At 40.1% G+C, this 15755-nt stretch overlaps 1 protein-coding gene across 34 annotated transcripts in view; it reads right to left on the reverse strand.

Annotated features, from left to right (window-relative positions):
- Positions 1–959: 959 nt before the first annotated feature.
- Positions 960–15755, reverse strand: part of FERMT2 (FERM domain containing kindlin 2) — a 168283-nt gene continuing 153487 nt past the window's right edge. For 15 of the 34 annotated variants that reach the window (XM_078334951.1, XM_078334945.1, XM_078334959.1 and 12 more), the window contains 7 exons: positions 9066–9172; positions 8725–8946; positions 5688–5711; positions 5135–5155; positions 4212–4336; positions 3213–3354; positions 960–2220 (listed from right to left, as the gene is read on the reverse strand). In XM_078334951.1, the coding sequence (XP_078191077.1) occupies positions 2047–2220; positions 3213–3354; positions 4212–4336; positions 5135–5155; positions 5688–5711; positions 8725–8946; positions 9066–9172 (815 nt within the window). In that variant the 3' untranslated portion in view covers positions 960–2046. The remainder of the gene's footprint in view (positions 2221–3212; positions 3355–4211; positions 4337–5134; positions 5156–5687; positions 5712–8724; positions 8947–9065; positions 9173–15755) is intronic. The other 19 variants (XM_078334955.1, XM_078334973.1, XM_035260542.3 and 16 more) reach the window with 2 other exon arrangements.

Below are 15755 nucleotides of genomic sequence, written 5' to 3' on the forward strand. Positions count from 1 at the left end.
GAAGAAAATGTGGGCTGGGAGACCATGCAAGACCTCTGAGCGCTTTACTTTGGCTTTTATCCTGTAGGCAGTAAGGAGTTGGAGCTGAAATGCAGTCAGCGCCATGATGGGGCTGGATTAATCTCAAAATTACTGGGAGGGCAGTGGGGTAAACCAGAGGCGGGGCAATCAGCATGGAGGCTATTCTCACTTGTGTGGAGGCCATAGGACTAGAAATGACTTGAATAGGTGTGGTTTCAATTAAATATGTTTTGCGGCTTTTAGTAAGTGACTGTGCAAGTTGCTGACTATGCAAGTTGGTGACTGGTATAGTCACTAAAGATGAGGAAAGGGAGTATACTTTACCATGTTTAGTGGAAAGGAGCTCTTAGATTTTAGAGCAAGGCCTGTTACGGCTTTAGAGTCCAGGGAAAAGTCATAGAGAAGGTGATCACAGCCTTATCTAAGACAGTGCCATACTACAGCAGGCACAGGACAAATGCTGAATGTGGGTGATGTGGCAGCAGTGACGAGTAAAGATGCAAGGCTGTGTGAGGGAGAATCAGCAGGAATTGGTCTAATAACATGCAAAGGGTAAAGGGCTAAAAATCTGAGTCCTGAATGAGGAGGACAGTAATGACCGGGAGTAAATTCGTCAATGTATTTTTTTTTGTAAACCAAGAATGATTTTGTTATTTAAAACAAATTCTGCCACAGCCAACTTCTATTTATAGGTACATTTCTACCATTTGGATACTACACATTCATTTTTAAGTATTAAGAAAAATAAGGGCTTTTCAATGGAGGTGAACGACTATCTAGCTTTGAGATAAAGTACCTCTATCTGGTGACACTGTGTAATAACTAGCCAGTTGTTCTCAGATAATAACATGTAGGAAAAGCATTTCCAAAAGGCAGAAGATCATTTCCACAAAATTAATACTTTGTAAACATTAAAAATAAGAAGTAAAGAAGAAATATTAAATAAAAGTTTTGCTTTTATTTAAAATAAAATGCATTTATACAGTCTTTGAACCATGGATTATTGGACAATACTGGTACTCCACCCCTCCCTGGCACCCTTTTGGGCTATGTGAGCTAGGAATTTTCTGACTAGCACCAATACAGATTGTAACAGCGCAACAGACTAGAACATGGCCAGTCCAGGCATTAGAGTTAAGGACATTGTGGCAAATCATGATCAAAATGAAGTCATTCTTAATTTAGTAGATACTAAAACTGTGTATTAATTATATCTCTTAAAGGCATTTAATTAATGCAGAGATGCTACATGTAAGCCATTTGCTAGTTGTGAGTAGTTTTTTAAAAAACTGTACAATTTTATAAAATTTGTGTTTGTACATTAGTTACACAAAATGCATACTTCATAGAACTTTACTTCATACTATAATGCAGAGTTGCATATTTTAGGCAGACAGTGAATATGCTGGTGAATACTAAAAGTGTAATACGATATAGTGTAAAAATAAAAACACACGACGATATACATTAACATGCTTATTCAAGGACAAAAACAAATCAAGCACAACAGACTAATAGCATTTTCCTTCAAGGTCAAACAAAATGACATTATTAAATATCAGGCCTCCTGCATGCCTGATCTATTTGGGGGTAGGAGGAAATAAATGGCTACCAGAAGGATATTTTAAAACATGATATCAAATTAAACATACATGAAAACACATGCATTAGACATGATAAATAGACTTCATATAGGTTAAGCCCTGGATAGCTTTAAAATAGATGGCTTGTTTCTTATAGTTTGGCTAGCTTACATCAGTGATGGTTTGTTCCTGATTTGCCCGCTTTTTTTCAGTTTTCAATTCTTGGCCCTAAGGAATGTGTGCCAAATTCAAGTTTATTATATCATGATAGATTAACGTTCGTGCTTGTTTAGTGCACATATTAACTGGTCTGGTAAGGCAAAGAAGTTTTCATGATAAAATAATACATTTCAAGCTTACTTTAATTAAGCAGCATATAACGAACAGCTTTTAAAGTTAAATATTGTTATGGCCGTGGAGTTTCATTACACAGTATTTCTATTCACACCCAACCACTGGTAAGTTTGTAGAACATCTCTTCATCTAAACTCTCATTTTGGTCTTTTGCACGTGTTGAGAGAAATATGTAGCCACCAATGAATTCATGAACCACTTTGCAATCTACTTCAGTACAAATGAAGGACAATCGTACTTCATCTGCAAACTCTACGGTGACCTGGAACAAAGACAAGAACCATCAGTGCTGTCCCAAACACCAGGTGGCTGGCTCCACTCAAAGTGTGGTACTTAAAGTCTGTCCCATCACAAAACGCTTGTTGATCCTCAAATAATTAGCCTGTTTAAAACCTAAACTAGTAATGCATTAAGTCCCAAAGCAGCAGCTAAGTTTATTGCCCTTCCCCTACCCTTTTTAAAGTTTTCATGCTCTGAAAAGGAAGACTAGGAATGCAAAGGTTTTAGGTCAGTCAGTTCTCAAATGGTCTCTGGCGATTCAATTAATGAGAATGTCTCTCTTCAAGTCCTGGAGGAAAACCTATTTCCTGTGTTTTAATATTTGCTTCAGATATTTAAACTTTAGGTATCATGCTTGAATATTTCAGAAAGATAAGATGCTTTGAAGTGACAGAAATTGATACAATAAATCCAATATTATCCTAAGCCAAATGACTTATTCATAAAAGTTCATTTTAAATGAATGCCCCAAGACTGGGGCAACATGATGTACAGTGGTAAATGTGCCCAGTTTTTAAGCCTAAAGCATCTGAGTCTGAACTGTTACTTTGTGTGTGGTCACAGACAATGATGGCCCTCAGGTCTGTAAACTGCAGTGTCTTCATTTGTAACGTATGGTAATCCAACTACCTTAAAAGGCTGTGATGAGGGTTAGAGACAGGCTACTACTGTGAGCCTCCAGTATCATGTCTGGCACGGGGTAGGCATTCAACAAATAGTAGCTGCTCTGAGTAGAGGGGCTTTATCCATTATAGAAAGACAAAAAAGGTAACATTCTAAGCAAATTATTATGTACTCAGAATTTTAGTAACTGGGTTAATTATGAAATAGGCAGATTTAAGTGAGAAAAGAACAGTCAACCATGTCTGTACTTTAAGAGGTAGTAGTACAAATATCAGAATTTATAGGCCTTTTAATTCTTAATTTACTAATTTTTATCAGGACTATATTCAAGTAACATCGGTACTAGTTTACCATTTTGATTTCCCAGTTTACATTCCACTGTTTCATGTTGCTGAAACGCCATGTTTTAATTGCATCTCCAGTGCTGGCATCCATCCTAATCAGTCTATTGTATGCAATTCCAATAAGTTCTTCTTTTTTGCCCCCTTGGAACCTATAACATTTAAGAAAAGAACACCTAAAAACATGTTGTAGGGGCCGGGCACTGTGGCTCATGCCTGTAAACTGAGCACTCTGGGAGGCCAACGCACGTGGATCACAAGGTCAAAAGATATTAGGCGGGCATGGTGGTGTGAGCCTATAATCCCAGCTACTCGAGAGGCTGAGGTGGAATAATCCCTTGAACCAGGGAGGCAGAGGTTGCAGTGAGCTGAGCTTGTGCCACTGCACTCCCACCTGGCAACAGAGCGAGACTCTGTCTCAAAAAAAAAAAAAAAAAGTTGTGTGGAACATGTTGGACTGCTTTTCTTTAAGTGCTCCCTAACCTTAGAAGAGTGCTATTCTTTTTTTTTTTCTTAGAGATGGAGTCTTGCTCTGTCACCCAAGCTGGAGTGCAGTGGTGTCATCTTGGCTCACTGCAACCTCCACCTCCTGGGTTCAAGCAATTCTCTGCCTCAGCCTCCCAAGTAGCTGGGATTACAGGCGCCCGCCACCACGCCTGGCTAATTTTTGTATTTTTAGTAGATACGGGGTTTCACTATCTTGGCCAGGCTGGTCTGGAACTCGTGACCTTGTGATCCACCTGCCTCCTCAAGTGCTGGGATTACAGGCGTGAGCCATGGCACCCGGCGAGAGTGCTATTCTCTTAGTAGCAAAACAAACAATTATCTTGAATTTTTAAATGCAAAAATTACAAGCTTACAAAATACATTCTAACAGTCTTTGAATTCTACTATAATATGAGTTAATGGGTTTATATAGGTATGCTTTAAATATTTACTTTCTAATTACATGACAGATTAAGCAAAAATGCAGACTAAGGTTTACACATAGATGCTCAGAACCACTGACCTTGCAATGAAGTGTGTGATGCCAAATTCAGGTAATGACTGCCAAGCTTGAATAAATCTCATCTTGGCCTCAATTAGACTCATCTGAGCTACATTCTGATGGGCCTCCAAGATTCTCGCTGTTATCTAAACATGATTAAACATCACCTTTACCATTGTATTTTCTCACGGAATAATCGCAACAAAAGATCAAAAGACTGAATTACGCAGCCTGCATCCCAAAATCATATTTTAACAGTTGAAATCAGAAAATATCTGAAGTAAATTAGGAAAGTGTAATAATACGTAAAATAATGATTTTTCAAAATAAGTCATCTTAATTTTAGTTTTCATGTATCAAGAAACAAAAAGTACTATTAGGAGTACACAACGGCCACACTTGAGACATATTCCAAGTGCAAACACACAGGGTACTATTCTAGAACAGCACATCCTAATCCATATACACGAGTTTTAATTAAATTTAGCACTACATCTATCATCAGAACGAATACCTGGAATACCAGTTTCTAGCAGGAGTATTTGTTGGCAGCTTTAAGGTACTTGGAATCACTGTAATAATTTTTTTGTTACAGTGGAGTTTCACTCTTGTTACCCAGGCTGGAGTGCAATGGCATGATCTTGACTCACTGCAACCTCCGCCTCCTGGGTTCAAGCGCCACCGTGTCCAGCTAATTTTTGTATTTTTAGTAGAGACGGGGTTTCACCTTGTTGACCAGGATGGTCTTGATCTCTTGACCTCGTGATCCACCCACCTCGGCCTCCCAATGTGCTGGGATTACAGGCATGAGCCACTGTGCCCGGCCTGTAATAATTTTTATTTTAAATTTAAATTTCACTACTGGGGTAAATTCCATGAGGGAAGGTTGTGACTATGACTTTTTATTTATTCTTTTCTTTTTTTGGTAAATATGGAGAACTTACCAAATCTCTTACATAGCCTGGCTGTAGATGGCAATGCGAGGAAAGAAAAAAGAAGCGGAAAGAAAAAAAAGGCAATCAGAAAAAACGGCAATGAAGCAAAGAAAAAGTTGCGGTAACCTGCAAACCAAAATTCCAGCCAAAGTCATGCAAAAAACTACTTTAGGTGGAAACAAAGCAAAGTCAATGCAAGAATGAAAATGAAAATGAAAATGAGGAAGCAGCAATTACTTTCCATTTAGAACACTGAGAAACACTCATTATTTTAGAATGTTAAATGTTACTAAAGAATGTAAGGGTAGAAATTTGTAGGGCAAAAACAAAAAGAGCAAATATTTCTTTCCCCTACATCGTGTACCCAGTTCTCACTGGTTAGGGTAAAGCCAATTATTTTAGTAGCAAAATAAAAGTATCCAAAAGCCTTTAAAGTCTTCTCAGATTTAGTCGGATAATATGATCCATGCACTGCTTTTCAGAAGTAAGAATTTGAAGACATAAAGTAAATGCAGTGCCCATGTTTCTTTTTTTACACAAGAAAAGCAAACCCCTCAGTTACCATGTGTTTTTTGCATCCTTTTTCCTGGAAGGGAAAATAAAGAGATGCCGTCTAATACATGAGGAATTTCGGCTTTATGGTATTAGTCATTTCCATTTAGATGAACATAAATCAACACACAGAATAATTCTTCAAAATTTAAAAATCTAGTTTGAGTGTCATATTATTTGAAAATACCCATAGCATGTTTAGTTAATATATGTGTAACTGTAGGGAATTAAAGTAGGTTAAATATAACAGGTTATTTTCATAGACCCCAAAGAAAACTACAAGTTTATGCCCTAGTAGGGAAGAATATCCTTGTGGCCTGCACATCTTCCCACAGACTCCAGAATGCAACTGGATATAGTTTAACAATTACTGAGTACTATGTCCAGTGTGACTAGTGTGGTGCTGACTCACAGCAGCAACCAAGCTTCTGAGTATCACTACTTCCTAGGTGCCAGGGCAGTAACATCATGGTCACTACCTTCTGGAAACAATTTTTTTTTTAATTAGTGAGAAAGTGCCTGTGGAATTTTTTTTTTTTTTGAGACAGAGTTTCACTCTTGTCACCCAGGCTGGAGTGCAGTAGCGCGATGTTGGCTCACTGCAACCTCTACCTCCTGGGTATAGGTGATTCCCCTGCCTCAGCCTCCCAAGTAGCTGGAATTATAGGCATTCACCACCATGCCCGGCTCATTTTTGTTTTTAGTAGAGATGGGGTTTTGCAATGTTGGCCAGGCTGGTCTCGAACTCCTGATCTCAAGTTATCCGCCTGCCTTGGCTTCTCAAAGTGCTGGGATTACAGGCGTGAGTCACTGTGCCTGGCCAACAATTTGTAAGTCTATGGCAGCAAAGTGTGGTGGCTCACGCCTGTAATCCCAGCGCTTTGGGAGGCCAAGGTGGGTGGATCACTTGAGCCCAGGATTTTGAGACCAGCCTGAGCTATGCAAGACACCGCTTCTACAACAAAAAACACAAAAATTAGCCTGGAGTAGCAGAGCATGCCTGTGGTTCTAGCTACTAGGGAGGTTGAGGTGGGAGGACTGCTTGAGCCTGGGTGATGGAGGCTGCAGTGAGCCTGAGCTATAATGGTACCACTGCATACCAACCTGGGTGGCAGAGCGAGACCTGCTTCAAAAAAAAAAAAAAAAAAACAAACAAAATACATACTAAAAAACTAACCTATAAGTCTAGTGAGAGAAAGGAGGATTAAAAATGTACATTTGGAAATACTGCATGTTCTCACTCATAGGTGGGTGATGAACAATGACAACACATGGACACAGGGAGGGAAGCACTACACACTGGGGTCTGTTGTGGGGAATAGGGGAGGGACAGCGGTGGGGGGGAATTGGGGAGGGATAGCATGGGGAGAATGCCAGATGTGGGTGAAGGGGAGGAAGGCAGCAAATCACACTGCCATGTGTGTACCTATGCAACTATCTTGCATGTTCTGCACATGTACCCCAAAACCTAAAATGCAATTTAAAAAAAACGTACATTTGGTGAGATGGCAACATCAAAGGCAAGGCCAAGATTTTTAACCATGGGCCACACACAAACTGTCCTCCTGTCAGTTAAAGATGAGTCCTCATCTTTGTTCTCAGGAGAATTTTTAGTTGATAGTTTCTAGTCAAGAACTATTAATTTACAGGCTTCTGAGAAAACAAATAGTTGACAGTGAAAACAACGTGTGGCAGTTCTCCTCTAAGCTCTTTTAACTCCTCGATACCTTACTGTGAAATAACTTTGGTCAGGTTTGAAGTTATTTATTGCCTCTGAAGGCAAATAAATTCACTTTTAGAAGGAAGATTCTGTATAAATAATTTTAAAATAACTAAGAATGAAAAATGAAATTAGCACTTGCTTTATTTTCCCTTTTTAACTTACAATCTACATTCCACAAAGTTCCCCGGGGCAGCATTTCCTCCATTCCTTACTACTCCCACATCATATGACTGCGGGATCAACAGTTTCTAGGCTTATACAACCTCCGAGACTTAAAGACAAATACTCTGTGATAAAAACTTCTGAATATTTCTACCTAAGTGATGTCAGACCCATATAATAAATATTTAAAATTAAGGAATTAAGCATTCTGGGCATTTCATTGAGCCCTTTTAGTATGTTTTAAGATTATTCCTTAACAAAGATAAAAGCAAAATTAGATAAAAACAAAATATTTTAAAGGTCTTCATTCCCCCACTCCCAAACTGAAGCCTTTTCCTTTTATGGCATGATGCTGGGTGCAGAGAATACCAGGCCTAACCCAAGTGAAATTCCCCTGTAAAGGACCTTTTTATGTTGTACCAAAAACCATTTTCCTAAGTAGCAACCCTTTTATGGTATTAATTTCCAAGGAAAAGAATTCTAAACAGAGTGGACAAAAGTGAATTTCAATGAAAATTTACCAAACTGTGTAACTATGTGTAAAGTTTTGGTTAGGTTCTGACTAATAATGTTAAGAAAAGATCTGGCTAAAAATGTACCCTTCTAAAGTTTTTCTAAAGCTGGAAAAGCCAATTTCAACAAGAGTAGTTACTGTAGGTTTTGTTGGGAAATGCTGGCTGTACTTTACGTCACACTTACTTAATTATGTAAGGAATAAAATTAAGAAACACAAAGCATTGAGACCCTGCAAGTTGTCGGATAAAGATTTTTCTTTTAAATGACCAATTTAAACTAACTAAAGGTTACTTTATTTCCCACAGGTCCCACAATTCTTGGGACCAGAAGTGTTTCTGGGTTTCAGATTTTTTTGGATTTTGGAATATGTGCATTACAATGACCAGTTAAGGATCCCAAACCTGAAATCCAACATGTGCCAGTGAGCCATTTCCTTTGAGAGTCATGCTGGCACTCAAAAAGTTTCAGAATATAGAGGATTTCAGAAGTTCAAATTAGGGATATTCTATCTGTATTTCATATTCTAACCACCTGATGCAAAATTCAGACTAAAACGTTTTGTTCAAGAGGGGAAAACAAAGTTATGTACAAAATGATAAAAACGAGCCAGCAGAAAACAGAAGATGAAGTAAAATGAAGCAAGTACCTGCTTGTTCTTATACTTTTTTAGATAGCGAGGAGACACCAAACATTCAGGATTGATATCGGTCGTGATCTGCTCTGGTATTAACTGAGGATCTGGGTTTAAATGCTGCATCTTCAGAAAGGAAAGAATGTTCTGAACTTCTAAGTTGTAAGAACTGTCCGCCATGGTCTTGCCTTTGGAGGCTAATCTGCAGGCTGCCATCCAGTGTGCGTACTGTTTTTCCTGGAGGAAAGAAACACTGATGTGTGCAATGTAGCACGAGGTGGGCCTTTCAAGGATGACTGGTCAACTCATTTAGAAACCCAAAAAAATGGAAGTGTATTTTTAACTGGAAAACTTACATTGTCACAACGAAGCCAGATTTCATTCATGCCCTCGGCAACTGGAATCAGGAGTTTAATGTTAAATTTTTGGCCTGAAATGTTTACATCTGGGGTAACTTCACATCCTGTAACAAAAATTTTTTATTTATTAAAATGGCTAAATTTACTTTTAAGAAATCTCAAGTCAATATAAGCAGCCCTCATTTTGTGGCATCTTAACATGCTGGATTTTGCTGTAATATTTTACAAACGCATGTGCTGCAGAAGGTAACATACACATTTACTTGGGAAGCTGGTATGAAAATAATTGTATTCGGCATTTTGCTTTGCAGGAGGCTTTACAGAAGGGAGTAGAGATTTACTGAACTAGGTGTTAGACGATGGCATAATGGTTGGCATAAACAAGTAGTAACAGTACAATACAGGGGCAAGCTCTGCAGCCAGACAGACTTGGGTTCCAGACCTTTGTCATTTTACTAGTGATTACTATGGGCCATATAACTTCTCTAAGTCTACATTGCCTGACTTTGAACTCTACCTCACAGGGCTGATTTAAGGATAAATAAGACAATACACATGTCAATGCTTCCTAAAGCTTATTCCAGTTGCTGAAGAATGACATGAAATAAGCACAGTGTCATATGATCACGCAGTAGGCTCAATGAGGAAGACCTTAAACTGTTAGTAGGGCTTGCTTTTCTTCTTTTTTTGAGACAGAGTCTAGCTCTGTCTCCGCCTCCAGGGTTCAAGCAATTCTCCTGTCTCCGCCTGCTGAGTGGCTAGAATTATAGGAACGTGCCACCATGCCCAGCTAATTTTTGTATTTTTAGTAGATGTGGGTTCACCATGTTGGTCAGGGTGGTCTCGAACTCCTGACCTCAGGTAATTCACCTGCCTCGGCCACCCAAAGTGCTGGGATTTTAGGCGTGAGCCACCGTGCCTGGCCCAGGGCTTGCTTTTTCAATTCCTCTTGGCACAGAATGTAAGAAGAAGATCACACACACTCTGTATCCACAACAAATGTAAAAATTGTCATTTCCCCCCTTCTGCATAAATATTTTAGGTATTAAGTTAAAAGAACACTTCAGATAAAGGAGAAGCTCTCTTTGTTCTCCTCCCCAAAAGCAACTCCTATCATGAATTTGGTGGATTCCCCACTGCCATTTGTTTTCTTTTTAAAATATTTACTACATACAAATTTCTTCTATCTTCTTTTAAACAGGCTTTTTAGAATGAAGAGAATGTGTGTGACAAACTGTTTAACCTGCAAAGTTGAAACGGAGTTGTTTGAAAGTACACAAAAGTACACTGGTATTAGTCCAATGTCTTTTGCACAAGTATTAATAATTCAAGACGATTTACAGTACACAACTGCATAATAATTAGGCCTCTTTTAAAAAACCAAGAAAACTAAACAGGGAGAGACAAAGTGGGTGGTAACTCAGCCACCAGTGTAGGCTCAGACGCCCAAACACCTATTCCATGCCACCTCGGCCACCTGCATCCATGGCAACCACTGGACTTCCTCAGTTACCCAATTAGTGTACTTCTAAAATGTGAAATGCAAGCAGCCGATTCTGATCACAATTTCTAATCCTAACTCTTATCAAACTCTTTGAGGAACCCCATCCTGCACCCCCTCCATTTTCTCCCCAACAGCAACAGAAGAAAGCAACAGCTCCCTCCTTCCCAATCCAGCCTAGTCTTCACTGGACATCAACTCCAACTGCCTAGACCCACTGTCTTCACATGACACATCCTCCGAGCCAAAATCTGCACCCTAGCTAAATAAATCCCTCTAACTTTTCCTTGCCTACACTCAGACTGTTTAGCACTGCAAGAGGGGAAGGAGCAAGAAAAAAAGGTTTCACTAGAGATTCATGGGTAGCAACCTCAACTGGGCGCTTTATGCTTGCATTCCTTATGTGTTTATACAGACATTTTCTATTCAAGTTTTTTGTTGTTGTTGTTGAGACGGAGTTTTGCTCTTTGTTGCCCAGGCTGGAGTGCAATGGCGTAATCTAGGCTCACTGCAACCTCCACATCCCAGGTTCAAGTGATTCTTCTGCCGCAGCCTCCTGAATAGTTGGGACTACAGGTGTACGCCGCCACAACCGGCTAATTTTTGTATTTTTAATAGAGATGGGTTTCACCATGTTGGCCAGGATGGTCTTGAACTCCTGACCTCATGATCCGCCCCCTCGGTCTCCCCAAGTGCTGGGATTACAGGTGTGAGCCACCAGGCCCAGCTATACAGACATTTTCAACACTGCCTATTTCAAATCTTCTCAGACATCCTATAATGTCACTTACTCTCCGGGGACAACTCCACCTCTTACGTCTCCAAGAAAATGAAAGCCCAGAAGTTAAGTCCATCCATTTCCTGCCATCCTAAAAGATATACTTAGCTGTCCTTGCTTCTGCACAGTGCAAGAGATCCCTCATCCTCCAGCTTTCCTATCCAAGTGGGCTGAGTTCATTACCATCCCAGGATCCCTGCTCCACCACTGAGATCCCCTCTCTCAGACACTAGGTTTGCTTCTTTCTACTGCCGCATTTCTGTCAGCATTTAATTTCCTTTAGTCTCTCCCATCTTACACCACAGCATACCTCCCTTTTGTTACCTCTTTCCCCCTTCCTTGTCATAGATAAGGTTCATTAAAAAGCTTTGTCCTCTCTCTCTCTCTTTTTTTTTCTCTTTTAAATAGAGACAGGGAGCTGGATGCAGTGGCTCACACCTGTAATCCCAGCACTTTGGGAGGCTGAGGAGAGCGGATCACAAGGTCAGGGGATTCGAGACCAGCCTGACCAACATGGTGAAACCCAGTCTCTACTTAAAAATACAAAACTTAGCTGGGCGTGGTGGTACACACCTGTAATCCTAGCTACTTGGGAGGCTGAGGCAGGAGAACTGCCTGAAACCAAAGAGGCAGAGGTTGCAGTGAGCCGAGAGTGTGCCACTGCACTCCAGCCAGGGCGACAGAGCAAGACTCTGTCTCAAAAAAAGTAAATAGAGACAGGGTTTCACCATGTTGCCCAGGCTGTTCTCAAACTCCTTGGCTCAAGCAATTCGCCTGCCTCTGTCTCCCAAAATGTTGAGATTGTAGGCGTGAGCCACCGTGTCCAGTCATTTTCGTCTCTTACTTCTCAGTGGTTGTACTTTGGTTCCATACTCAATAAACCACTGAAATCTACTTACCTTGTTCTTATCAAGGTCACTAACCGCATGGCTAGACACTATGTTGGCTTAACTACCTTACTTTACTATAGCATTGGACACTATTGACAATCTGTCCTTCTAAAACAACTTTTTGTTGTTGTTAATCAATAAGAGCTTGTTATGTTGCTCAGGCCTTGAACTCACAGCCTTGCCTCCTCAAGCGCCAGGACAACTGGCCGGAGCCACCATGGCTCCCTAAAACAATTTTTATCTTGGCTTTCATCATACCTCATTGCCATAGTCTTCCTATGCATTTTTTTGTTTCCTTTGCAAGCTCCCCTTCTTCTAACCTGCCCTGTCTCTTAAGCATGAGTAATCTGCAGGGTTTTGTTCTTAGTCTTATTTTCTCACAGTATAGACAACCACTCCAATGGCTGCACTTATTACCATTAATGCTAACTGCTACCATATCATTGTCTATAGCAAATGTATCTCTCCACTAATCCAATGTCTACAGGTTATCTGTAAATAGATACCCCAGAGGCACCTACAATTCAAAAATATCCCCAAATTAACTCATCTTTCCCCCAAACCCACCTCACTCTTCTACATTCCTAACTCAATATCATACTATCCATGTAATTGCACAAGTCAGAAAAATGACCCCATTTCAATCTCCTCCCAAATAATCACCCAGTCTATTGACCAAACTTCCTCAATGTCTACTCAGTCTGCCCGTTTTTCTCATCCCATGTTGATTACCGTCATTTGGATTACTATCATCTCTCTAAAATTACTGCTCTGCACTGTAACTGGTATAAATATGGATCTTGTCATTTTTGTGTTAATATTCTTTCAGTGACATGTCACTGCTGCCAGTTGAAAAAACAATCTCCTTATCATTTTTATCATCTAATGCCTGCCAGTTTCTTCTGTGAGATCTCTCATGTTAGCTGGAATCAGATTAAATAGCTATTACAGTGTCATCCTTCCCCTTAAATTCTATATTCCAACAGCACAAAACTCTCTACAGTTGCTAGTGCTTTTCTCTAGGCTTTTTTTTTTTTTTTTTGAGATGGGTCTTGCTATCTTGCTATGTTGCCCAAGTTGGTCTTGAACTGGGCTCAAGTGATCCTCCCACCTCAGCCTCCTGAATAGCTGGGATTACAGGCATGTGCCACTGTGCCTGGTTCTCCATCCCCAGTGAAGTCTCTTCATCCTCACTGAAGATTAAGTTATAGAGAACACTCACCCCTTGCTCCTTTCCTTACTTTCCAAAGTACTATTTATTACCCAAATCGTAATTCTTTATCTGCCCAACAGGCGTGAAACCATCTTGAGGATTGGGACTGCAGGTGGCTCTTCCTTTTATCTCTAGTTCCCAGTACAGTTTGTGGCACAGGAATTCAATTAGTTTGGCTGAAATGAGTTTTTAAAACCTTTGCACTTTAGATCTCTATGAAGCCTTGGCATCCAGTCCAACACTCTCATTTCTCAGAAGAAGATACTAAGGCCCAGATGTGCTATCTTTCCAAAATCATAAGTCTCAACCAGGTGTAGGGTATACACCTGCAGTATCAGCTACTCAGGAGGCTGAGGTGGGAGGATCACTTGAGCCCAGGAGCTGGAGATGAACACGTACAACACAGTCTCAAAAAATCAAACAACGAAAGGCATAGGGCTTGATTAGCAGAAAAGCAGAATCCAGGCCATTTTATCCTTGATCAAGGTATCAGTGTAGTGCGTGTGATGATCAGTGTGATGAGTACTTGGGAGAGGACTTGGGAGCAGTGGGATGAAAACTGAGAACAGCTTATAAACATATTAATTCCATGCCAGGACTTGACCTCTTAGTTATACAGGAAGAAGGTTAAGATGTAATGGGGACAGTAAGAACAGGGTCTAGAAGACAGATCGAGTCTCCAAGTCAATAGTGAATCATTTCAGCTGGTCCTGGGTAGCTGAAGAGGGAAGCAAGAGAAGGCTGCAGTGGATCCTGAGAGCAACAAACAACAACAGGGACCCAAAAGTGAAATGCTCATGACTCAGAGAGGAAGGCAGTGACCCTAATGAAAGAGTTTCAGGTCAGTTACAGAATTCCAACATGTGGGAACAGTAATTCTTTACCAGGACTGAGGTTTTCTGTTTCATTTAAAATTTGTATAACTTTAAAAGCAACAGTTCAAGTGACTACTAGGCAGAGCTCAGGGTATAGAGTTCAACACTGTGTTGAAATACACTAAACACATCTTTTGTACAACATACAGTCACACATTGCATAACAGCATTTCGGTCAACAATAGACCGCATATACGACAGCAACAGTGCCCTCCTAAGACTATAATGGAGTTGAAAAATTCCTACTGCCTAGTGACACTGTAGCTGTCGTAATATCATAGCTCACATCTGTGTAAACCTACTCTGCTGCCAGTTGTAGAAAGTTGTAGCATGTGCAATTATGAACAGTACGTAATACTTGATAAACAACTATGTTACTGGTTTATGTATTTACTATTCTTTTTGTCATTATTTTACAGTGTACTTGTATTTATATAAAAAAAGTTAACTGCAAAACAGCCTCAAACAGGTCTTCAGGGGGATTCCTCTGTTATCAGAGGAAATGACAGCTCCATGCTTGTTACTGCCCCTGAAGACCTTCTAGTTAAACAGGATGTGGAGGTGAAAGACAGTGATAGTGATGATCCCGACCTCGTGGAGGCCTAGACTAATGTGCGTGCCTGTGATTTAAACTAATAAAAGGTTAAAAAAAATCTAAATACAAAAAAAAATAGAATATATAAATTAAGAAAATATTTTTGTACAGCTGTACAATGTTTTAAGCTAAGTGTCATTAGAAAAGAATCAAGATGTTAAGTTTACAAATTATAGTAAGCAAAGGTTTGAAGGAAGAAAATTAAGTTTTAAAATAAAGTTAGTGAAGCCTAAGTGTACAGTATTTACAAAGTCTATAGTAGTGCACAATGTCGTCCTAGGCCTTCACATTCACGCACTACCACTCACACCCTGAGCAACTTCCAGTCCTGCAAGTGCCATTCATGGTAAGTACCCTATACAGATGTATCATATATGTATTTTTTGAGACGAAGTTTCACTCTAGTTGCCCAGGCTGGAGTGTAATGGTGCGATATCGGCGCACCGCAACCTCCACCTCCCAGGCTTCTAGAGATTCTCCTGCTTCAGCCTCCCAAGTAGCTGGGATTACAGGCATGTGCCAGCACTCCAGGCTAATTTTGTATTTTTAGTAGAGATGGGGTTTCTCCATGTTGGCCAGGCTGGTCTCAAACTCCCAACCTCAGATGATTCACCTGCCTTGGCCTCCCAAAGTGCTGGGATTAGAGGCATGAGCCATTGCACCCAGCCAAGTGTACCCTATTTTTATTGTACCTTTTCTAGATTTAGATATGTTTAGATAACAAATACCATTGCGCAATAGTTGCCTACAGTATTCAGTACGGTAACATCCTGTATAGATTTGCAGCCTAGGTGCAATCAGCTATCCCATATAGCCTAGGTGTGCAGTTGGTGGT

This window comes from Callithrix jacchus, chromosome 8 (genome assembly GCF_049354715.1).
Source record: "Callithrix jacchus isolate 240 chromosome 8, calJac240_pri, whole genome shotgun sequence".
Lineage (NCBI taxonomy): Eukaryota > Metazoa > Chordata > Mammalia > Primates > Cebidae > Callithrix > Callithrix jacchus.